This window comes from Leptopilina heterotoma, unplaced genomic scaffold (genome assembly GCF_015476425.1).
Source record: "Leptopilina heterotoma isolate Lh14 unplaced genomic scaffold, ASM1547642v1 Lhet_60, whole genome shotgun sequence".
Lineage (NCBI taxonomy): Eukaryota > Metazoa > Arthropoda > Insecta > Hymenoptera > Figitidae > Leptopilina > Leptopilina heterotoma.
Window position 1 is genome coordinate 5,367,665 of NW_025111138.1, and position 25,894 is coordinate 5,393,558.

Sequence of the window (25,894 nt, forward strand, 5' to 3'; positions counted from 1 at the left end):
ATCAGAGTTACGTTTCGGCCATATTGAAAAATATCGATGTTTGTTTATGTTTATCTGCTTTTTGGAGAGTTAAAAAAGTGATTGTGTTTAGAGTTAAAAATCTAAAATATATCAATAAAAATGAAGAGAGGAAGAATAAACAATTATCGATTTAACGTCTCCTAAGTAATGTTACAAAAGAGACAATGCTTGAGATTATTATCGGTTTTTCTCCAAGACGTCAATCAGTAACCTTTATTTGTCTCTTATGACCATCATGAAATCAATATTTTCATCCCTGCATGCGTTTTATACATTTTCTGATGATAAAACAAATGAAAGTTTAATTGTGTTGTTTTTTACAAAACAATGACAATGGAACTGATATTATGAGGCAAAAGTTATTTTTGGAATGTCTCACGTTTTTAAATAATTAAAAAAGGTAATTTCTCCATCAAATATATTGTTGAAATATTTATTATTTATTATATTTAATATTATTCAATATAGATCAATATTTAATATTTATATGCTTATTTATTTGAAATTTATATTTATTTTTCACTCACGTATAATATTTTAATTCAAGGTTTAATTTAAAGTCTGCGAGAATGACACTGTATTTTGATACACGGGTGCAAAATCCTGAAAGCGCTTCAATTAATACTTGCGCGATTTGGCATTCGAATTTGCCATTTCTTGCGGTTGCGGCTTTCTCTCAAGACAAAGGGGGCTTTGTGACACTTTTCGACGATCAAGGGGAACCTCTTCAGGATGTTGAATCACCAGGTCATTCGGTGGCCCAAGTCACGGCTCTTGCTTGGCATCCTGAGAGAAAATGGCTAGTTATTGGCTGGGAAAGTGGCGAAATGCGGGTTAGTATTTAAAAGAAATCCAAAAACTGGTTTAAAGTACAATAAAGTAATTAAATTTTTCTTATGTGTTAAATTAAATTGTAAGTGAACTAAAATTCAACAATGAGTCAAATTAAACTACAGCTAAAGTTTAAAATTGACTAAAATTTAACTCCAATTAAATTGTAAATTAATTAAAGTTTAATGATTTGTAAATTAAATTGTTAATGAATTAAATTTTAATGATTTGTAAATTAAATTGTCAATGAATTAAAAGTTAATGGTTTGTAAATTAAATTGTCAATGAATGAAAACTTAATGGTTTGTAAATTAAATTGTTAATGAATTAAAATTTAATGGTTAGTAAATTAAATTGTTAATGAGTTAAAATTTAATGGTGTGTAAATTAAATTGTAAATGAATTGAAATTTAATTACAGGTCTGGGCAGGCGACACTGGTTCGAATGAATTTAATACAATCGTAACTCCACATCGGGATCCTATTCTTATTTTACAATGGAGTCAAAATGGAGGAAGACTTGTATCGGCCGATGCTGCGGGTTCGGCAGTTGGATGGAAAATAGATTCGAGAAATCAACTTTTTATGACTTTTCATCACGAATTAAAGGATTCTTTCACTCACATTGCCTTTAAGATTTCTCCTCTAAAACCTGCGGTCGATTTAAGGTACTTTGAATTTTTTACTCTTAAACTTTTACTTCTTTACTCTTTTACTTTTTTACTCTTTTCAAATTTTGGGATTCTTATTGTAAACTAAATTTCGCAGTGGCTTGGCAAAAGCAGCAGTGGCAGGCGATGAAAGAGCCCTGGATCTCTTTAGTTCGTGGCGGCCGAAAACCGCGGCACCAACGGCAATACCAACACAAAGGGACAATCACGCATTCTACATTGGCACCGCAAATGCGACAATTTATTTTGTTGACATTCAAGGTCAATGTGTAGAAGTCATCAACATGAACGATACGACTCTTCATGCTTTATTACATCATCAATCGAGGGATTCTCTCGTTGTTTTGACAGCGGGACTAAATATTGCCCATTATCAAGCTGATCCGATAACTGGCCAACTAACCGAATTGACAAAAGTAATTTTCTAATCCTCTATTTTTTTTTTCATTTATCTAATTCTCTGTAAGAGTAAATTTTATTATATTGGGAAGTACCTAGAATTATCGTTAATAGTAAATATTATATTGGGAAGTAAAATTACCGACAATTGTAAATTTTATTATTAAAATATTTAACTCCACAGGTGAAACTCAGTGGAAAGAGTGATATTTCACGAAGTGGTCCCTCGATTTGTTGGACAGGTGGAAATACTCTCGCGATTCTCACAGGCGAACTCGATGTGAGATGCTGGGATCTTCATACAAACGACTCTTACGTTTTATCACCATCGGAATCAATAATGGGAAATGTCGCCGCGCCACAGGAAATATGCACCAGTTTATCCTACTGCAAAAATAATGGTATTGCAACTGTCTAATTTATTAAAAAATTTTCCCCTTTTTGTACAAATTATTAATTTTAATTTAGTTACTTAATTCCTTATTGAATTAATTCCTTATTTAATTATTTATCTCCCAGGACTCGAACTAGGTCCGTAAATTTGCTTCAAGTCCGTAAAAGTCCGTTTTTTTTTAAATGGTCCGTAAAGTCCGTAATTTGATTGAAAAAAGGACGAAAAATTCGTAAATTGTACGATATAATTTGGAGAATTTTAGAGAAATTACAAATGATTGTAGAAATTCAATAATTTTCAAAAGTAATAAAATTCTTCGCAGAAATTCAATTATGTTAAAAAGTTTAGAAAAATTCTCGTCAAAATTTCAATTATTTTTAGAAATAATAAAATTTTTATAGAGATTCAATTATTTTCGTAATTAATAAAATGCTTTTTAGAAATTCAATTCTTTTCATAAATAATAAAACTCATTTCAGAATTTCAATTATTTTTAATGCAATTTTAATCAAATTTCTCGAAAAATCTAATTATTCTTAAAAATTTTATTAAAATTCGTCAAAAGAATTCAATTATTTAAAAATTTGTTGATAAAATTATTTATGAGATTTGAATTTTAAGAAACATTCAATTATTCAAAAAATTATTTTTTTGCATTACAAGTTAGTGCAGTTTAATTATGTTCAAAAATAATAAAATTCTTCTTAGGGATTGAATTATTGTCAATTAAAAATTTTATTAAAATTCTTTGAAATAATTTAATTATTTAAAAAATTGAATTTTTAGAAATAATTGAATTTTGAAATAAATTTTTTTGAAAAAGTTTAATTGAATTTTTTTTATATTATTTGAGGTTTTTATTTTCCAATGCATATTTAATTGAAGAATTTACGAATAAATGGATTTGAAAATTGTCAAAGAACTTTTTCGAAAATTAATTGCTTTAATGAAGAATTTTAGTTAAAAATTCTTGAAAATAATAATTGAATTGAAATGATGAAAATAATTTTGAAGAAGTTTCATAATTTTTGAAGAATTCTTATAATATAAAATAATAATTTTTGTCAATATGCCATCTTTAATTATTATAAAATTTAATTTATAGTTTTAAGTAAAATGTTTTCTTATTTGACTCGGACTGGTTAAATTTTTGTCAGAAATTGGTCCGTAATTTTTCATTTTTTGTCCGTTATGTCCGTATTTTTTAAAATACTGTCACTTGTTCGAACCATGAATTCTCCTTTTTTAATTATTTAATTCATTATTTATTCCCTTATTTAGAAACCCTCGCTGCTGGTACAAATTTAGGAACGATATTTTTCTGGAAAAAGAAAACGGGCTCTGACTCAATTGAAAACAGTTGGCCAACATGCCCTGAATCGTGTACAGTTCACGGAACAGTGAAACAACTCGTTTGGGGTGCTGTAATGCTACGAAGTCCTCTACTCGCAGTAAATTGTATCACAAACGTTTTCATTCTCCATCAACAGCCAATGTGTGCCGCCTATAATGACGGTATTTGCGCCAGTCAATTGAGTCCAACGCAAATTTTCCTGCAAAAAGATGATAAAAGTCATATTCTAAAGACCGAAATTCAAGTACAAATATTGGCAGTCAATAATGATTACGTCGCAGTGTCTTCCGGACGACAAATTGCCCTCTATAGATTGAAAAAAGATGGTATGTTCAGTACATCGTCAGTGTCGAATTTCGCTTGTGACACGGAGAAAATACTCATTTACGAGAGTATTTTGGTGATTTTAACGCCAATTGTCATTCAATTGAGATCAATCGAGGGAACAATTATTCAAACCCTGTCAACATTACCCGAGGAGGGCGAACCAATAACAATGGAATTGACAGGACAGTATTTAACAGTTGCTTCATTAAATGGAATTTTAAAGATATGGGATCTCGGTAAACGTGAGGCGAAATTATATACACGTGCAATGACATGTTATGAGGCAATTAGCGATTTTGCCGAGATTATTGAAGCTAAATGTAATTCTGATTGTCGATATGTTTCAATTACTGTGGCGATGGCCAATTTAATGCCGAGCTCAATTTTATACGTTTGGGATATTGAGAGCGATCAATTGCATGAATTTGATTTTGCCAATAATGACGATGGAATTGATGATTATTCCGCATTGTAAGTATTAACTGATCAAATTAAGATTTATTCAAATTTCAGGACTCGGATCGACTATTTTTTTAATATTTGAATAATTTGAAAATTCCAGAGTCACGAAGTGTAAAGGAAGATTAGTGACCGCACATTGTTGGGACACCGATGATCCCAGACTTTTGATTTGTCGAGCACAAAAGCCAGAAACAAGAGATTCAAAATCAACAAAGTCTTCAAGTGAATCTGACGTAAGTTTAAAAAAAATTAAATTCAAAAAATTTTCTACTATTTTCCTATTATTTTATTTTCACAACTTTTTATTAAATTATTATTAGATAAATAATTATAAATTATTTAAATAGTTGTAGAATTTATCACTCGGTAAAAGATAATATTAAAATAGTGTTTTTATTTTAATATTTGACTTGGAGGATTGATAATTTTCTTGATATTTTAATTTATTGAAATTAAATTATTTTTCCATTATTCCATGTATATTTTTGTTTCTCTAACAGGAATCGGCGAATGTTGTTTTGGTTTCAATGTTTGCGAGTTCCGATCATGGAATTGTCGTTCAGGATGTGAGATCATTGAACGATGACAATTGTCGTCTACTGGGCGTACAATCGCCTCATATAATAATTTTAAATTCCGAATTATCATCAAGCAGTGATGGTAAAGTTGCTCGTCTAGTAATGAAGGATTTCGAGGAACTAGAGGATTGTGATTTAACAACAAAAAAGGCTATTTTGGATTTTTGCTTCTATTTAAGTATCACCAATATGGACGAGGCATTTAAGGCAATCAAGACAATTAAAAATGAGACCGTGTGGAAGAGTCTAGCGAAAATGTGCGTGAAAACGAAACAATTGGATATGGCAATGTTGTGCTTGGGTCATATGAAACAGGCGAAGGCAGCGCGAGCACTTCGCGAGGCAATGCACGACGATTCATTGACACTCGAGGCGAAAATTGGAATTCTCGCTATTGAACTCGGACTGCATGTTAGTTAATTTAATTAAATTCAATTAAATCCAAAATTTCTTAAAAGATACTTAAATTAAAAATCTCATGAATAAAAATACTTAAATTGAAACTAAAAATACTAAATACTAAAGTATTTTCAACAAATTTTCTATATCAAATTTTCTAGGTGATAGCATTTGATTTTGGTTGATTGAGGGAATTCTGCTTTTTTCAGAACGACGCGGAACGACTTTTTCGTGAGGCGAAGAGATTGGATCTAATTGGATCGTTACTGGAGGCTCGTAATAAATTTAAGGAGTCATTGACATTGGCCTCGAGTGAGAATAAAATTCGTGAGAAGACATGTTATTATAATTATGCGAAAGCACTGGAACGACAGGGAAAAATAACGGAGGCCATAGAGAATTATACGAAAGCCGATTGCCATAGATTTGAAGTGCCTAGAATGCTTTTGCTCAAGCCGCGAGATTTGCAAACTTATTTGAATACTTCCGAGGATCAGTGAGTATTGCAATTTTTGAAAATTAAAATTCAACTAATTTTTTTTGTCGATAACTTCTGTTAATTTATTAATTTAATAAAAATTGATTTTCTTCAGAGATGTGAAGAATTGGCACGCGCAGTATACGGAATCAACAGGCGATATGGAAGGCGCATTACGTTTATATGAAGCCGCTCAAGATACTCTCTCAATGACGAGATTATTGTGTTTTCTTAATCGAGAGGACGAAGCTTGTGAATTGGTTATGAGAACGAATCATGCAGCTTCTGCATATCATTTGGCTGCGCATTATGAGTCAAAAAATAATGTCACCCAAGCAGTTCACTTCTATTCGATGGCTAAAGCTTACACGAATGCCATTCGATTGTACAAGGTATCGTAAAATTTATTAAATTTCGATTAATAATTAACAGGCCTCGAATAATAGGATTTTATCAACTATTTTCCAAAAAGACAACTTTTTTCTACTTATTTTCAAACAAAGCGACTTTACTTTTTTTTTCTTTCATATAAATGCAACAAAATACCACAGAATTTGGTCAGACAAGTCATTTAATTATTTTCGAAAAATTAAATTACAATATTTTTAAAAAAACTAATTTTTACGATTCTTTTATCATAATTTTTTGAAATTTAATTATCTTCAGAAAATGGAAATTCAAATTTTCAAAACATTGAATTTCTTAGAATTATTTTTAAAATTTTGGAGAAAGAAATCATTTTTATAAATTTTAATTAAAATTCTTAAAAAAAGGTATTGATTTATAGAAACTAATTGATTTATAGAAATTTTGTAAAACTGAATTGAAAATATTTAAAAAGGAAAATTATTTAAAAAGTTAGGAAACAAAAAAGCAAACTAACTTTAAACTGCTAACAGATTACCGGAATACAAAGATTATTAATCATTTAATCAATTGCCTAATTTAATTGTTTCTTTATTAGGAGCACGACATGACAGAGGAATTATGGCCATTGGCAATGTTGGCGCCGCGTCAATCGCAAATTGACGTTGCAAAATATTACGAGGAGAACGATAAACCGGACAAGGCAGTGTTACTCTATCACAAATCGGGATTACTACGAAAAGCAATGGATCTCGCTTTTAAAACACAACAATACGATGCTCTGCAAATAATCACAATGGACGTGAATGCCGATTCAGATCCGGCATTAATACAAAAATGTGCCGATTATTTTGTTCAAAATGAACAAATTGAAAAAGCAGTCGATTTACTTGCAACCGGAAAAAATTACATCGAAGCACTGCAATTAATTCAAGAGCACAATATCACGCTCACTGAGGATTTAGCCGAAAAAATGACAGTCGAAAAAGTTGAGAAGGACCTGGAACGTGAAAGATTGAGAATTTCGACATTAGAGAGAATTGGAGAAATTGCATTTCATCAGGGAAATTATCATTTAGCGACAAAAAAATTCACTCAAGCTGGCAATAAATTGCGAGCAATGAAGGCATTGCTAAAATCGGGTGATACCGAAAAAATATGTTTCTTCGCACAAGTTTCACGTCAACGGGAAATTTACATTATGGCTGGAAATTATCTTCAGTCACTCGATTGGCAAAATCAACCGGAAGTTCTGAGGAATATTATTAATTTCTATTCAAAGGGCAAGGCAATGGATTTGTTGGCGAATTTTTACGTTGCCTGTGCGCAAGTTGAAATTGATGAATTTCAAAATTATGAAAAAGCCCTCGATGCTCTTAATCAGGCAGGTAAGTGTTTGGGAAAAGTTGTCGATCCCCGAGATTCGGAAGTTCATCGAAGAGCCATTGAAGTTGTCAATGGACGAATGTCAACGGTGAAACGATATTTGGACATTAAAAGGTGAATGAAATTATATAAAATAAAAATTATTTTCAGAAATAAAATATTTATTTTTAATAAAAATTTATTTTATTGAAACGAATATTTTTTTCTAGATTATTTGATCGAGGCGATACGGAGACGGCGATGAATCAAGTGCGACATTTGTTGGATACAAAAGGCGACGATTTGGAGCAATCGGTACGTCGTGGGGATTTATTTGCGACGATTACTCAACATTTTGCGGATATTGGAAAAATGGAGAAGGCACGTGCAACTGTTGAAGAATTGAAGCGCCTTGTTCCTGGTATTAATTTGAGTTATTATTATAATGTTAATCTACTGGAGGCGCTTGGCTATAAAATAAATGTCGAACGCGAGGACAATTCAGACAAGGATGATGGAATTGAGGAGCTTCTCGGTGATTGAATTCTAACGATTTCTCATTATTCATTTCACTTTTTTGATCTCATAGAATTTAAAACATTTACTTATTTTAGAGATTAATATTTAAGAATCAGCACTGAATAGCCTCGCTACCTCTTTACATCAATCGGCAATTTTTTCAGAAAAAATATTTGAAAAAATTGCAGATTCTTTTTAGTTTGCTGTAAAAGTTATAACACAAAATCTGAAATTTATATTAAATTTAAATTCGCATTTAAAATTATGCAAAAAGAATATTTATCAGAATTTATAAATTTTTCAACAGTTGTGTAAATTTTTATCATCTCAGGCCTCGGTTGAGAGTTCAAAACTAAATTTCTGAATTCAATTATTTAAAATTTCAATATCTTGTTAAATAAATATTTAAAATATGTACTTTTATATATTTTTTTAAACGGGAGTTAAAATTTCTATTTCGAAATTTTTGAAAACAATTATTTTGATTATGTAATTATTTCTAAAAATTTCTACTCGAATACTTCAAGAATTCAATTATTTTCTAGAATTTTCAACTCAAATTATTTTATAAATCAATTATTTTTAATAATATTCCGAAAGATCTTTGAAAATTGAATTATTAAAAAAAATTAAAAGAAATATTTAAGTTTTTAAAATATAATTATTTTCAAAACATTTTTTTTACATCATTTGACATTTTTCTTCAAAAACACGATTATTTTTAGAAAATTGTCATAAAATTCAGCAAAATATAAAATTTATTGCAATGAAATGTCGAAATTTCCAATTTCCTAACAATTTTTGAATTAATTACTTTTGTAAATTCAATTATCTGTAAAAAAAATGTTTATTTAAATATTTTCAGAATTTATAAATTCAATTATTCAGAAACTAAAAAATATAACAGGAACTTTTCCAAAATTCAATTATTTCCTAGAATTTTTTACTAAAATTATTCAAAAATTTAATTTTTTTAAAAATAAATATGTATTTAAATAAAATTGAACTTTGACATCAATTGAAATTTAAAAAAATTTTTAAGTTTAAAACTTCTGAAATTTATATATTTGTAAAAAAATTTCTACTGTAACTTCTCAAAAATTCAATTATTTTCTAAAATTTTAAATTAAATTCTTTTTTATAATTTTGAGAATCGAATTATTCAAAAAAACAAAAGAAATTTCTTTTAAAATACGTCTAAAAAATTTTGATTATTCGAAAATTTTTCAATTATGGATTTTATTGAAATATTCGAAAAAATTACTAGTAATAATATATAATTTGAATATATTTGAATAATAATTTTTCATAGAACTAAATTGTTTAGAATTAAAAATTTTAATTATTCAATATTGAGATCTTCAAAAACTTCAATTTAAAATCTTTTTAAATTTAATTAATTCTGAAAATCTCTACTACATATAAATATTTTATTATTCAATTATTTTCTAAAAATTTAAACTTTAATTTATCTAATCTAATCTAATTATTTTGCAGAATTTTTTTAATACAAATTGTTTTCTAAATCAATTTTATTTTGAATAATTTTTGTATTTACAAAAATTCGTATTTTGTAAAAATTGGAATATTGTAACTTTTCATTTTTTGAAAACTTTAAGATGAAAAAATGAATTCAAGTAGTATTTATTCGCAAAATGCAAAAAAAAAAAAATTATTAAATTCAAAATCGCATTTTAGTAAAAGAAGTCGAAGAAAGTCGCATTTTTTGAAAGTAGAAGAAAAAAAGTCACATCATCCGAGGCCTGATAGAATTATACGAAAATTCAATAAATTTACATTCATATCTAAAATTGCGCAAAAGAAAAATATTTGCAAAAATTTATAAAAACTTATAAAGTTTTATAATTTGCGATCTTCTGACAGCATAAAATTCCGTCCAATGATGTAATGATTGCCTTATCTAGTTTTTAGAATCAATCCGTCCAAAATTTTGTAGGATCAATCCAACAAAATTGTTACTGAAAAAGTATTGTTGCTTTATAATATAAAAAAAATTCACTATATATTTATAACATAAAAATGTTACAAGAACGAAAAATTATTACAATATTACAATTATTTAAAAATAAATTGTAATAAAACGATTATTTAAAAATAATTATAATATTATTAATTAAAATTATATTTCTAATTATTAAAATATGTAATAAAAATCAAAAATTGTATTTTGAAATTTTACGAATGTTTTCGTTTCGGCTAGTGTGAATAAATTGCAATAAACTTAGAAAAGAACGAACATTATTTTATTATCAGCCTTTAGAGGTTTTACAACGTTTTACATATCCTGGATATAGTACAGCGTTTCTTAAAAAAGAGAAGAAAAAAAAACGAAAAGAAAAGACATTTAAAAAAATTATCACACTTGGTGCTGAACTAGAACGTTGAATAATAAATAAAAAAGAATAGTTATAATCGAGTATTTAAAAAAAAAACATTAAGGCTAAGACTTATAGTTACTATTTCGTAGTTTTGTTTTTAAAATTAAAAAAAATATATTGTGTCGATGAGACATTTATCATTAGTGTCTCATGTTTCTTCGTTAAAAAAAAGAGTAGAAAAACGATCGCGTATAAAAATTGAGGTACGGAATTTATACAAAATACATTTTTATTTTTGTTTTTTGTATTTTATACTTATACGGTTTTTTTAAAAATTGAAAAAAAATTATTCTACTGTGGAGGGTTTCTTGCATGGTGAACTCTCATCGCCGCCGGCCATATCTTCTTGTTTGCGTTTTTTACGAATAAGATGGGAAATATCGTTGACTGATTTCTTTGATAGACCGGAGGACGAGGATGATGAACCTGAGGATGATGCACCGCCACCATTGACGGCAGCGGCAGCAGTAGCAGCAGAACTTGTACTTGCGCCATTTGAACAACTGCCAGCAGCTGATTTTTCGCGAATATTTTCAATAATACGTTTGCATGCCTCCTGTTTTGCGTCTTTCATATCGGATATTTTCTCACCAATTTCCGGTAATAATTCCTTGAGTTCTTTGATTTCACCTTCAATTGTGTAGAATGGATCGTCGGATTTTGGTGGTTCGGTGATTAATTCGAGTTCCTTGATTCTTGATTCGAGAATTGAACTTGCCTCTTGGAATTTTTCAATACTCGTGTCAAATTCATTTGTATAGGCGTAAGCCAAACCAAGTTGATAATAAATTTCGGCAATTGCTCGTGGTTCGCAGGGTTCAATTTTTTGTAATAAATCTAAACACGCTTCGAAATCGGTCATTGCACCAATTGCATTACCACCTTCAATGGCCACTTCGCCGAGTAATCTGTGAGCTTCCGCTAATAATTTCCAGCCCGATGGTCCACGTTTAAGGATTATTAATTTTGCGAGATCGAGCACTTCCCAAGCGACCTTTAATTAAACAGAAAATTTATTATTAATTATTGCATTAAATTGAGAACTTAAAATTAGGGACGCTACAAAAATTTAATTTTCATTTTTCCTGATTTTTCCCTTATTTTCAGACAAAATTTTGACTTTTTCCCTGACTTCAAAAAAAATTTTGATTCATTCTAAAAATGATAAGATAGTCAAAAAAATTTTCTATTTCATTTATTTACGAATTTCTATAATTGGGAAACTTCGTAAACATCAATAATTTCATTCTTAAATAAATATTAAATCATTATTATGTTTACACAAGAATTAAGATTTTTTAAAAATTTCAAATTCAAATCTTTTGAAATTTAATAACTTATAACAAAACTTTTATTAAATATCAAGATAGCGATCACTTTGAGTCTTCGACTCGAATTGATTGATATCTTCATGCTTTATAATTATTAAAGATTGACGAGCGATAAAATTATAATTTTATATTATAAAAATATTGTTACTGTAACTTTTTCAAAATTATTTTCATCATTTCAATTTAATTATTATTTTCTAGAATTTTCAACTAAAATTATTCTTTAAATCATTTCTTTTTAATATGTAATTTTTTAAAAAGTTCTTTAAGAATTTTCAAATCTGTTGGTTTATAATTCGATATTACCAAAAATTTCGATTATTCAAAAATTCTTCAAATAAATATATATTAGAAAATAAAAAATTCAAATAATTTCCGAAAAAAAATTAAAACTTTTTCAAAAAAAAAATAATTCTACAGAATTGTTAGTTGAAACAATGAATAATTCAAAGTTTCAAAGATTTCAATTTGAAACCTTTTCAAAATTCAATTTTTCTTTAGTGTTTTTAATTGTACCTAATTCTTTTATGAATCCATTATTTTTAATAATTAATGAAATATATATTAAAAAATTTATCTAATTTCAGAAGAATTTGAATTATTAAAATTTTTCAAAAATCTTAAAATATTCTAAAAGTTGAATTCATTATTATTTTTGAAATATCTTTAATAAAAAAGATATTTTTTATTTGAACGTTCAAAACATTTTAAAAATTTGTGAATCAAATGATCCACAAATTTTTATATCGAGTTAAAATGATTTATGATTTTAATTTCCAAGAAAAAAATATATAATATAAATTATTTTTGAAGGTAAAACAATTTTCGCGAGTGTTTGAAAAACAAAGAGAGAGAGAGCAAATTTTTGAACACTATCTTATCGCTATTCTTCTCTCGAAAACTATTTATACAGGTGATATAGTGTTTGAAAACAAGATAAAATTTATTTTCAATTCCTCTTGTATATATCTTGAGGTTTTCATAAGAAACAAAATATTAGTTATTTATATTGTGATTATTATTTTTCAAATATGTTACACAATCTTATTGAAAGTCAAGAGAGAGAGAGAGACTGTGATCGAAATTAATTTTGAAGGAACTAAACAAATCTCGATTCAATGATTAATTATTCTGTAAATATTAAAATAAATTCAATATCTATTCTTTTGTAAAATTTCTTTCATAATTATATCAATTTTATTAAATTTAATTAAGCCAATTTTAATTTAAAATCAATTAAAAATAACTAAAATTAATAAATAAAAAATAATTAAAACTAATTTTGATGCATATTACTCAGTTCCTAAAAAAGGGGAATTTTTATTTCAGTCAATTTTTAAATGAATTTACCTGGAGATTGTCAATTTCTTCGTCGTCCTCTCCATTCTCCATCATACTGTCATTTTCAGCGGAAGATTCTCCATTGGTGGTCACCTTACTCGAACTAGGAACAGCCTCATCCGTTGATTTTGTTGTACTATTTTCTACAGTCTTCTCCTCCTTTCCATCAACTTTTGGTGTTGAATCATCAGCCTTTTTTTCTACCTCTTGTTTCGATTCCTCGACTTTTTGCTCGTCTGTTTTATTATTCTCTTTCTTTGATTCCTGAGCATCAGTCTCCATTTCGGAATTCTTCGATTCATCGGCTGCCTTCTCAGCAACTTCGTTTTTCGTCTCTTTTTTCGAAACTTCCTTTTTCTCTTCAGTCTTCTTTTCGTCTTCCTTAACTTCCTGTTTTTCTTCCGTTTTCTTCTCCTCTTCCTTCACTTCCTTCTGTTCTGTCTTCTCCACCGCTTTCTTTTCGTCCTTCACTTCTTTCTCTTCCATTTTCTTCTCTCCTTCTTTAACCTCTTTCTCTTCCGTTTTCTTTTCGTCTTTATTCACTTCTTTTTCTTTCTCTTCTGTTTTCGTTTCCGTTTTCTTTTCTCCTTTCACTTCTTTCTCGTCCGTTTTCTTTTCCTCTTCTTTTACTCCATTCTCTTTCTCTTCCGTTTTTGTTTCCGCTTTCTTTTCGTCTTTCACTTCTTTCTCCTCCGTTTTCTTCTCTTCTTCTTTAACCTTTTTCTCTTCCGTTTTCGTTTCTTCTTTCTTCTCTTCTTTTTTGTTTTCTTCTGTTTTCTCACTCTTTTTGTCCTTCTCTACCTCGGTGGTGACTTCTTTCTTGTTCTCTTCCTCGGTTACTTCCATTTTCTCCTTTTCTTCTGTTACTTTGCTTTCTTCTTTAGTTTCAGTGGTTTCTTTCTTCTCCACTTCTTCAGTCACCTCCATTTTATCATTTTCGGTTATTTCGCTTTTGTTATTAGTTTCAGGACTTTCTTTTTTCTCCTCAGTTTCAGCAGTGACTTCCATTTTATCTTCTGCTACTTCGCTTTTATTATTTTCAGTGACTTCCTCTTTTTTCTCCTTCTCAACAGTTTCGGTTTTTTCTTTAGTTTCATCGCTTTCCATTTTTTCGTCATTATTCTCAGCTATTTCGTTTTTACTTTCGGAAATATTGTCTTTGGGAGTAGTTTCTTTCTCTTGCTTTTCAGTTGTTTCGCTCTTTTCATCATTGGAGTCCTTTTCGTCGCTCTTCTCTTCATCGCCATCCTCATCTTCTTCGGCCTCATCCTCCTCGTCGGAATCGTTGCCAGGGACACCGGCACCCAATACGTTGCTCTCCTCTCGCGCTAGGCCAAGAAGTGCACGTCCATAAAGTAAATAGGGTTCGGCCAATTCGTCAGCACGATCGCCATGATCCTTGACGAGGAGTTCCAGAGCTTGGACCAAAGTATTTACGGCATTGTTGTAGTCGCACACCAACAGGTGACGTTTTCCCAGCGATAGCGCTGATGCTGCATCGAGAGGAGTCTTTTCTGACGCGTCAGCCATCTGGAAAAAAGTTTTTCCATTAATTTTACTATTTTTTCGCAATTTTACTAAATTAGAAATTATTTTTGTAATTTTTTTTACAATTAATATTGTTATTACTTTAATAGCTTCGAAAGATTGTATTTGATAATATTAATATTTCTAAATATATTTTAATGCTGATTTCTTTTTTATTTATTGCGATTATTTTTGTAATTGCAATTGTAATTGTAATTTTTCCATTAGAATCATTCGAGAAACTGGAATATTCTTCTTTCGGAATAAATCAATTTTTCGAATTGTGAAAAATTCGTAATTGAAAATTTCCTTCTTAACAGTAATTTCGCATTTGTTTCTACGTCTAATTCTCACTTTGGTCCCGTTGAGATCAGATGTGTTTCTAGAATATAAATTACAGAAAAATTCAGGAAGAGTTTAAAAAATCCAGGTTTCGCACTCGATAATTAATTTTTTAAAAATATTTTAAAAAGTAGCTTTAAGATCGAAAAAATAGTCAAAAAGTAGCTATTAAAGAATTAAATTTAACAACTAAAAAAAGTTCGTTTTAGATGATTCACAAAAATAACAAAAAATTGATTCTGCATTTTATTTCCCTGACTTTTTTCTAATTTTCATTAAAATTATTTACGTTTTTTTCTTATACTGCTAATAACTTAAATTCTAAATTTTTTAAATTTCAATTTAAAAATCTTCAAAAATACAATTATATTTAAAAATAATTTTTAAAAGTAGAAAAAAATTCTTTAAATAATAAAATTTATGTATTTAAATTATATTTGACAAAAATTTTCAAATAAAATTAGAAATATAATTCAATCTTTTTGAATTGTTTACCAGAATTTAACTTTTTCTTTAAAATTTTTAAATACAATTTTTCAAAAGACGAATTTTTTCATAATTTCTAAATTAAATTATATTAAAAAATATTGAATAAATTTTATTCCATAAATATGGAAATATTTATTTTCAAGGATTTCAGTTTAAAAATCTTTTGAAATTTAATTATTTCTGGAAATTCATAGTAAAACATTTTTAGTATTCAATTATTATCTAAAATTCTAACTGAAATTCATTTTTATATCAATTCTTATTAAAAAGTTCTACGAGAATTTAATTATTTAAATATAAAAAATAAATAATTTATTGAATAATTAAATATTTCTTAAAATTGAATTTTTATAACGAATTTTATCAAAATTTATTAAAATAATGGAATTTGATGGAGGAATTTTAATAAAATTTTTAAGAATAATTACATTTTTCGGAGAATTTATTTTAAATTGTTTTAAAAAATAATTAAAATTCTGCGATAAGTTTTCTTATTTATGAAAATAATTTAATTTTTGTGAAGAATTTTATAAAACTTTTTTTTAAATACAAATTAATTTTGTTTGAAAAATATTATGAAAATTGGATTTTAAATCATTGAATTCTTGTGAAAATTTTATTATTTTTGAAAATAATTGAATTTCTGTGAAGAATTTTATTAAAATTGTATTTAAAATAATTGAATTTATCTAAAGTTTTTTATTATTTTTGAAAATAAATGAATTCCAGCGAAGAATTTTATTATTCATGAGAATAATTGAATTATTACAATGTTTTCGAGAATTTAATTAAAATTTTATTGAAAATAATTGATTTTCTATACAAAATTTTATTATAATTTTTTCGAGAATTTAATTAAAATTTTTGAAAACAATTGAATTCCAAAGAAAAATTTTATTATTTATGAGAATAATTGAATTCTTACCATTTTCATTACTTATATAAAATTTTATTCAAATTTTTGATAATAATTAAATTTAAATTAAATTGAAAATCATTGAATTGAAGAAAATTTTTGAATATAATTGAAATTTTGTCAAAAATGTTATACAATTTTTTTGAAAATAATTGAATTTTGGAGAACAACTTTATTTATTAAAATACTACATATTGAAAGTAATTGAATTTCGAAAATTTCTTGAAAATAATTGAAATAATAAATAATTGATTTTGAGAGTTTTATTAAAATTTTGGAGAATAATTTTTTTATTTCAATTTTTAGCGAATTTAAATTCCCCCCAAAAAAATATTTTTTAATATCACAATTATCTAAAAAAAGTTTTCAAATAGTTGCAAATCGTAAAAAAAGTAGGAAATAATTGAGTGTAAAGCCTGAAAATCTCTTCCATATGAAAAGTACTGAAAGAGTATCAAAAATCTCTTCCCCCATGGAAAATAAAAATTATTCTTTAAAAAAGAGAATTGGGGACAAGAAAAAAATTCCTATTATCTGCAGCATCCAAAATAGGTGAGGGGGGCGAGGAAAATATCATCGATTCAAAAGCGTCGACGCGACGCAGAGGGCGTCCATGCTACCAGTACACAGGGTGGCGAACTTCCCGTTCATGGAGTTAGTGTACATTTGAAATTTGTACCGAGAGTAGTAAATTCAAAACAGGTGCAATTTTTTTTTTCATCACGCGCCTGGGTACAATTAGAAAAATGGAGACAACACGTGTACCCAGGGCTCCAGCACCACGTCTCATTTTTCTCTTTTGCACTCTCACTCTTACTTTTGCAGGTAAATATTTCGATTTAAATTCCAAAAATGAAAAAAAAAGAAAAGGATTTTCTTAGAGATTTTTTCTTTTTACTAAAATTTTTAGCAACTGGGATGTTGTGTGCGGCAATTATGTCCGATTATTGGGAGGAAGTCGAATGGAATAGGGACGAAATATCCCAGGCAAATATAAATCCCACGTGGTATTTGGACGGTAAAGTTGCCATGCTCGAGGCATTACCTGTTCACGGGAGCTTTCAGCGCTTTCAAAAAAAGCACGCATTTTTGGTTCCAATGCACGGCGGAATATGGACAATGTGTGTATCACTCAGTGGTAAGTTTTCACAGTGTTTACAGAAAAATTAAACTGCTTCTCAAATACTTTTTCAAAAATGCAAAATAACTAGAAATTTTTAAAAAATCTACAAAAAAAATAAGAGTCTGCAAAAAGGAAAAAAATTAAACTCTTCTTTTTAATTACTTTTTCGAAAATGAAAAATACAATTTTACAAAAATTACAAAAATAAAAAAAATAGTTGACAGTGTTTGCAAAACAAAAAATTAAACTGATTCTCAAATACTTTTTCGAAAATAAAAAAAAACTAGAATTATTACAGAAAATTTTACAAAATTCCCAGAAATGAAAAAAAATGTTTAGTTTTTGCAAAACGGAAAAAAAATAAAACTTTTCTTCTGAATTACTTTTTCGAAAATGAAAAATAACTGGAAATTTTACAAAATTCAAAAAAAAAAAAATTGGAACAGTTTAATTACAGTAAAAAAAGTGAGACAATATTTAAACTGTCTCCGTATTAAATGTAAAAATTAAAAGGAAAAAATTTCCAAAAGAAGATTTTAAATTATTAAAAGTATTGAAAAAAGGAAGAACTTTTAGAATACTGCTGATCAGAATAGTGCCGTGAGCTTTAAAGTTCAGGTTCAAAAGTTCATTACTGGCATTCACGTCAATTTCATTTCGGGAAGGTTAAGGGAATACGCATACAATGTTGAAGGCTTTTTGTGAAGATTCGTGTGTAGATGTGAAACTTTTGACACAGGCGAAAGCTTAGAAAAGAATTTCTTGCAAGCGCCTTGACTCTGACAGTAGTAAATATCGACCAGACGATTAGAATCTCTAAATTATACGACGAGCACATGCCTTAAATTACATAATCCTCCCGTCTTTTTCCGTCTTAAATTAATTTCTCCAAAAACAATACATCTCTAAATTTCTATATTAAAAGAAATTCTCCTCTCCTGCAAAAATAAAATAAATTAAATTAGAATGAAATCAATGGAAATTAATTTTACTTTTTCAATTACCTCATGCTTAGTAATAAGTTTTTTTGAATTTTTTCAATAGTGGAAAGTATTTTAATGAAAATTATTCAATTTTCCTAAATTTTGTCAATAGTGAAAAATATTTTAATGGAAAATATTCAATATTTCCAATTTTTTTTCAATACTAAAAAATATTCAATTTTTCTAAATTTTTTCAATAGTGGAAAATATTTTAATGAAAATTATTCAATTTTCCTAAATTTTGTCAATAGTGAAAAATATTTTAACGGAAAATATTTCAATGGAAAATATTCAACTTTTCTAAATTTTTTCAATACTAAAAAATATTTTAATGAAAAATATTCAAGGTTTCTAAAGTTTTTCAATATTAAAAAATATTTTAATGGAAAATATTCAATTTTTCTAAATTTTTTCAATAGCGGAAAATATTTTAATAAAAAAGGTTCAACTTTTCTGGAATTGGATCAAAACTTTCAATTCTAATACAAAGTGGACAGTTTCAGTTTTTATAACTCAATTTCGCGGGAGTATAAATTCAAGATTAATGGAAAATCGATGCGAGAAATATCTATTATAGAAATGGAGATAAAATGTTCCTTGTATTATAATTTATAAATTTACAAAATGAGTTTTTTTTCTCAACTTTACGCTAATAATTATTAAAATTAGAACAACAAAAATTGTATCGCCGAGTAAAAACGAAAAAAAGACTTTAATCTTCTTTCAATTAACAAAAAAATATTTGAACAAAGGTTCAAATATTTTCCTTGGTGAACTAAATCATATTTTATAAAGTACACTTGAACTGGAACAAATGAACACATTTTCTAAAGTAAATGTGTGAAAGAAAAATTTATTCTCTGTCACATTGTCGGAAAATAATATGTCAAAGTTAATAGAAAACGTGATTCAAATTTTTTCTCTTGATCCCACATTAACTTAACTTTATGTGAATAAAAATCTTTTCTCATAATATTTACACATTGTTCGTTTAAATTGTCTCTTTTTCCTTCTCTCGAAATGAAAAATGGAACATTTTTCTTATTTTTGTTTTTTCTATAAGTAAAATAAATACTAAAATAGTCTTTTTTCTCTAAAGGAAAAATTGAATATTTTATTTATTTTTATTTTTTGCAAGTAAAGTAAATAGTAAAATAATTATTGTATTTATTACTTGTCTCTCTTTCTCTCTAAATGAAAACTAGAAAATTTTATTTATTTTTATTCTTTTTGAGTAAAATCAATATCTAATAAAATATTTATTTAATAATTTACCATTTAATCTATTTATAAACAGTAAATAAAATTCATGATAATTTTTAATTTATTTTATTTTGTCAGTTTCTATTGTTTTTGTTTTTTTTTATTTTTTTCAATTATCAAACGGAAGCGAGAGTAAATTTTTGTTTCTTAACTATTAAAATAAAAAAATGTAAAAATAATGAAGATATAAAAGAGTTGAAAAAAAATCGAGAAAAAAAACATACGTGTGATATATTTAAGATGAAAGGAAATGAAAAAAAAAATTAAATGCAATTTGTCGAGTCGATATACGAGTAAAATACAGAGAAGACAAGTTTCGTTGAATTAGTTTTTAAAGGTTTTTAGTATTCAAAGGCAGATTTTATGGTTCTTTACCACGCCAAGCACGAGTTATTATTGCCTATTAGCATTTTCTACAATAGTTTTTAAATTATAAACACAACAATATGAACCAAATCAAAATTCTTTATGACTTATGCAAATCAATTAGGAATTATAAAAAAAGAAATTCTTTATACAATTTAATATTCTGTTGATAAAATTTCAAGATTGTTTTTAAATTCTAATCTTTTTAATTTCTCTGATTTAAAATTTTCTGTATTCAAGCAATAAATTTTTTAACACAAGATTTTTTCTATTAATAAAAAACTAAATTAAAAAAGAATTAATCAAATTAATTAAAAAAAATTAATAATAATTAATAAAAAACTTTCATATAATAAGAAAAATATCTTATTATATTGAATTTTTCTTATTTTTTCTATTTTATTTCTTTTGTTTCTATTTATTTTATTTTTTGTTTTATTTCTGTTTCTATTTGTTTTATTATTATTTGCATCATTTTTATTTATTTAATTTCCATTTCATTTATTTCTACTTCTTTTATTTCTAATTATTTAATTTCTATTTCTTTTACTATTATTTCCTTTCATTTTACTTTTCTATTAATTATTTTTCTTATTGTACTTTTTTACTAACAAAATTCTAATTAGTAATTGAGCAGCATGAAATTTAATAGACGTTGGAAATGAATTATTAAATTAATAGAGTCATTATGATTCTATCGTCTCTTGTCCTTCTTCAAAATATAATTTAGACACAAAATCGAAATTAATTTTCATACTTGGAAACTTTCAAACAATGCATACAATTAATTCTGCTTTAATATCAAAACATAAATTTACTCAGAGTGTGATTGCACATAAAATTAAATATCAAATTATTTAAAAATAACAAAATAAAAATTTGTTTTTAAAACTAAAAATTAAGAAATAAAAATTGATTTTCAAAAAATTTTTCAAACTAAACTTTGAAAACAGAAATAAATGAAAAATAAAAAATAAAATAAATTGAGTAAATAAAAAGGAATAAATAAATCTAATGGAATAAAAAGAATAGAATAAATAAAATAAGTAGAATAAAAGAATAGAATAAAAAAAATTGATTAAAAAATAAAATAAAATAGAATAAATAAAACAAATACAATAAATAAAATAGAACTAACAAAATAAGAGGAATAGATCAAATAAACTGAGCAAATAAATAAATAAAAATGAGTTGAAAAGAAAATTTCCAAAAAATAATCTTCAGTGAAAATAATAATCGAATAAAAATAGTATTGTGAAGAATAGAATTGAAGTCGTAAAGAGTTTTGCAATGAAGCGGGTAATACGAGAAATAATGAGTTTGGGATTTTAAAAACGAACGAAATGATAAATGAAGAGTTTTTAGGAAAAAAAATAAAGAAGCGTTCATTTTAACCTAGACCTAGTGAACTCGGGAATTTTCGATCGATTTCCACCCACCAAGGAGAAGATTTATTATTACCCGATTGTTGAATTTACTTCTCACAAAATGTTTCACTTATGACCTCTATGATACCTTCTCACATTTATCGCGAAAAGAAAATTTCTTCCTCCCGCACACTTTAATGTAGCAAAAAAAATTATATTTCAGATGAGGAAATTCGTCTTTTAGAACGAATAGGCTTTCCACAAGAAAGATGTATTAATTATTTATATCCTGATGAGGCTCACGAGGAAATGAGAGCTGTTTGGCAAAATCGTAAGCTAATAATTTATTATTAACGTTTATTAATTATTGTGTGGTTTTTTTCCCATTGACTTCCCGTTTCTACTGTAAATAAATAAATAAATAAACGATTAAATAATACGAAAAATAAGAATGAGAATAATTATAACAAAAAAAATAATAAAAATTATAAGAATAATAATTATAATAGTAATAATAATGTTAATAATAATAAGTAAATAAAAAAAATCAAAGATTTAAACAAATTTCTTTGTAAATAAAAAAATAGTTCTTTTTGAAAAAAGAATTATGAACTAAAATTGCCGAATGTTTAAAAAATATTTACGTCAATTTCAGGCATGCAAAATTTGAGTATTTCCTGTTCATTGGTTTGCCTGATAATTCTTGGCACTGCTGTTTTGGTTGGCTCATTTGGATTGTGCCGACATCAAATATCAGCTGTTCTTGTTACTGGTGTAATGTACCTTTTGGCTGGTGAGTTATATATTTTATAGAAAATTAGATTATCTTTGTTTTAAATTACTTGCTCTATTTATTTTATTTCTTTTTTCTTAAAATCTGTTATTTCCTGAGTTTTTTTTTTTGTTGAAATTTTTGTTGAAATTGAATTCTAATTTACAATTAAATTAAGGAAATAATAAAATAGATTTTATTTTTCTACGATTGTTAATACTATATTAATATATAAACATAATAAAATAGAAAATAAAAAAAGTCATAAAAAAGTCATAGAAAATAAAAAAATAGAAATTTCAAAAATGAGAAAATAAAATAAATTGTAATCAAAAACAAACTAAATTAAATAGTTAAGTTTTAAGCAACAAAATAATTGTTCTTACTATATAGATTACTTTTTTCGAAAGGGAAACAATTCTCTATTGAAATATTTAAAAATTTTTACTTGTTTTGATTTCACAAATACTGAATTTTTGTTTCGGTGAAATTTAATTTGACCTTTTGTGGAAATAAATAAAATTTTCATTATTCACCTGAATAGAGAAATTGTTTTGAATTATACTGAAATCGACAAGAATATAGCTAATTAATAAATAAAAAAAAATTTGTTTTTAAATTAAAAAATAAAAAGTAATTGAAAAACAAATTTAAAAAAAGCAAAGAAAAAAAAGGAATTGAAAAATAAATTTAAAAAAATCTAAAGAATAAATAAAAAAGAATTAAAAAATAAATTAGGAGAAAATAAATAAAAGAATAGTAAGAAGATGAAAAATAAATTTCAAAAAGAAATGAAATAAAATAGATTACCTATAAATAAAAAAATAAATAAATTCAAAAATAAATAAAAAACAGAAAATAGACTAAAAAATAGAAAATATATATAGAAAGTAATAAAAAAGCAAAAATTAAAGTGAAAATTAAATTAAATTTCTATTTTTTTGCAGCCACTTTTGCACTTTTTACATTGACAATAATTCATTACAAAAGAGCACAAGATCGAAATCCAAGAATTTTTAATGGACCAGAAGATGGAGTGATAGGTGGTTCTGTACCACGAAATATTCTAAAAGCGAGAATCTTCAAAACCTCATGGAGCATGGATTTCGGATGGGGTGGAGTGACTCTTTGTTCTCTTGCATCTGTTGCTTGGATTTTACTCAGCAAAATCATGAGATTCAGTCCAATATCTATTATGTTCGCGTAGCAAAGGGAAACCTTTCAGGTTTAAATTTCAATTTCTTTTTTAATGCTATTATTATTGTTACTGTTATTATTTTTATTATTACTACTGACATTATTTTCATTATTATTTTTCTTCAATTAATATTATTATTATTATTAATGTTAGATATTATAATTTATAATAATTATTATTTATTATAATTACTAGTGTTATTATTATTTTTATTTCTGTCACTATTATTATGAGTCGATGAACAAATAACGAACAATATTTTTCAAATAATATGCGAACCATGAATGACGAAATAATTTCGATACAATAAATGCACAAAGTATTTCTAATTAATTCATTCAATTTCAATAGATAAATAATTTCCTTTGACAAATTTCTAAAATAATAAAACGATTCACATATCATTTAACTCAAAAAATTCTAAAGTAAAAATAAAATTCTCAACTGTAAAGAAAAATGATTTTTTTTTTCAAAACATTGATTACAGAATATTAAATTACAAAATTAGAATATTCTACGAATAAAATATTCTCATTAATTTTTTTTAAAAATTCATTTAGATATTTTTTTTAAAGAATTGAACATATTTTTTTAGAAAAACATTTTCTTATTTAGTTACACACTGAATAAACGAGAGAATACTGAGAATATTTACAAGATGCTTTTGCACTTTACACTTTTTCTATATATAATAATAAATAATCGAAAAATATTTTTTAGCAAAACTAATTTGCATTTTTGTAAATGCGCAAAAGCTTTGTGATAATGTGCGAAAAATGTATTTTTTACAAGCACAAATTTAAAAGAAAGGAATTAAATGCATTTGTAAATTTTAATTAGCAGACAACAACAAAAAATAGCATATATTAGTTAAAGTAGAAAATATAACCGAAACTTGTGTAAATATTACCATGTTATCGTTAAATATTATTACTATAATAATATTTAATTAAAGTTCAATAAAATTGCAATACTTGATTGTAAAATTTTCTATGAAGCCAATGACTGTATTTATAATGTAAATTATTTTAAGCTTCGACAAATTTGTAAATACTAAACCTTGTGCTTTCATTAGACTGATTAATTAGTTGATATTATTCGCAAAATGCTTTTCTACAAAAATAATATTTGTGAAATTCAAAATGCCTTGTACTGAAGTTGAAATAGAAATAGAAAATAAAAATATAGAAATATTTCTTGTCTCCTTTTAACCTTCAATATAAATACAATTTACAAGATTTCAAAAACTTCGATACTTTTCATATTTCCTTCACAATAAAATTAAATTTCAAATTCATAATTAAAAATTACGTTAAAATTAAGTAATTAAAAAATTTAAATTAATTTACTAACTCACTTTTTTAAATAAAATTATTTTTTCTAAACAAAATTAGTTCATTCAGAAATTACCTAAGTTCTTGCATTTAAAAAATTTGAATTCGAAAGAATTTCCCGCCTATGAAATGGTGAACATAACCTACAAAATGGAGGAGGCACATTTTGACGAATTTACCGATTATATCAATTTTAGAGGAAATAAAACAATCTACAAAGACATTTTCAAGAAAATAATGCGAGAATTACTCTTTTCTCGTAAAATGCAACAATTTTTCATTTTCCTTTATACAATAATTTGTGCAAAAGAAAAAAAGAAAGCAAACGTGATCAAATGTCGAAAATGTCGACACACCAAGTGCAATTTAAGCGTCAACATTTTATCAACATTATTAATACAGTTAATCTGTAATTAACAATATTTAAATCGGCTTCTTTCGACTTAGAACTAAAACAATATATTTAAAATAGCAAAGCATTTTTTCTACAAAGAGAATAATCATAATGGAAACTTACCGTTGAATTCCGCCTGTGAAAAGATTATTCTGAAGTATAACAGATAATTACTTTTCGTCCAACTTGATCCGTACTCAATGGAAAATTCCAAGTTTTCCCCGCTGAATTGAAGATCCAGGCAATTTGAGGACTCCTACAATTGATGATTTACTTAAGAATGAAAACTGAGCTGCAATGCTTTGCCTTGTTTAACCGGTAAATGTTCTTTGCAAAGTGTTTAACCGCGCAATGACCCCTATAACTGCGCGCAAAAACTTGTTTTAATCTGCGCAAGTCATTTGTTTACATATTGCCAGCACTAGATGGCAGGATTAAATTTGAAAAAGGAATTTTTTTAAAGTGCATAAAAAATGTTAAAAATAAAATAATATTTATGAATTCAATATTAATTGAGAAATTAATGCACTGGTAAATCGGAATTAAAAGCAAGTAAGTGGTAAATAAGTAGTATTTTTCGGTAAT

General features: G+C 26.2%; 3 protein-coding genes across 3 annotated transcripts; 2 read left to right on the forward strand and 1 right to left on the reverse strand.

Moving 5' to 3' along the window:
* The first annotated feature begins 13 nt into the window (after window positions 1-13).
* LOC122509484 (intraflagellar transport protein 140 homolog) lies at window positions 14-8,622 on the forward strand. The gene is made up of 12 exons (XM_043623603.1): window positions 14-421; window positions 569-854; window positions 1,273-1,520; window positions 1,621-1,939; window positions 2,107-2,323; window positions 3,598-4,468; window positions 4,560-4,692; window positions 4,960-5,448; window positions 5,646-5,932; window positions 6,030-6,306; window positions 6,879-7,780; window positions 7,876-8,622. The coding sequence occupies exons 2-12, from the start codon at window positions 591-593 to the stop codon at window positions 8,186-8,188; spliced, it is 4,320 nt and encodes a 1,439-aa protein (XP_043479538.1). The 5' UTR covers window positions 14-421; window positions 569-590; the 3' UTR covers window positions 8,189-8,622.
* A 1,784-nt stretch (window positions 8,623-10,406) lies between these two features.
* Window positions 10,407-25,667, reverse strand: LOC122509487 (nuclear autoantigenic sperm protein-like). The gene is made up of 3 exons (XM_043623606.1): window positions 25,433-25,667; window positions 13,245-14,765; window positions 10,407-11,557 (listed from the first exon to the last, which is right to left on the reverse strand). Exons 2-3 carry the CDS (start codon window positions 14,763-14,765, stop codon window positions 10,850-10,852), a joined length of 2,229 nt encoding a protein of 742 aa, XP_043479541.1. The 5' UTR covers window positions 25,433-25,667; the 3' UTR covers window positions 10,407-10,849.
* Window positions 16,887-23,984, forward strand: LOC122509488. The gene is made up of 5 exons (XM_043623607.1): window positions 16,887-17,334; window positions 17,420-17,647; window positions 21,835-21,942; window positions 22,267-22,404; window positions 23,331-23,984. The coding sequence occupies exons 1-5, from the start codon at window positions 17,256-17,258 to the stop codon at window positions 23,588-23,590; spliced, it is 813 nt and encodes a 270-aa protein (XP_043479542.1). The 5' UTR covers window positions 16,887-17,255; the 3' UTR covers window positions 23,591-23,984.
* Window positions 25,668-25,894: the final 227 nt, after the last annotated feature.

Coding starts and splice junctions, on each gene's coding strand:
- LOC122509484 (XM_043623603.1), top strand. CDS start 591: ATGACACTGTATTTTGATACACGGGTGCAAAATCCTGAAAGCGCTTCA. Junction 4,469..4,559: donor ATTGATGATTATTCCGCATT/GTAAGTATTAAC, acceptor TGAAAATTCCAG/AGTCACGAAGTGTAAAGGAA. Junction 6,307..6,878: donor ATGCCATTCGATTGTACAAG/GTATCGTAAAAT, acceptor TTTCTTTATTAG/GAGCACGACATGACAGAGGA.
- LOC122509487 (XM_043623606.1), bottom strand. CDS start 14,765: ATGGCTGACGCGTCAGAAAAGACTCCTCTCGATGCAGCATCAGCGCTA. Junction 11,558..13,244: donor AAGAAATTGACAATCTCCAG/GTAAATTCATTT, acceptor GTTTAATTAAAG/GTCGCTTGGGAAGTGCTCGA.
- LOC122509488 (XM_043623607.1), top strand. CDS start 17,256: ATGGAGACAACACGTGTACCCAGGGCTCCAGCACCACGTCTCATTTTT. Junction 17,648..21,834: donor AATGTGTGTATCACTCAGTG/GTAAGTTTTCAC, acceptor ATTATATTTCAG/ATGAGGAAATTCGTCTTTTA. Junction 22,405..23,330: donor TGTAATGTACCTTTTGGCTG/GTGAGTTATATA, acceptor ATTTTTTTGCAG/CCACTTTTGCACTTTTTACA.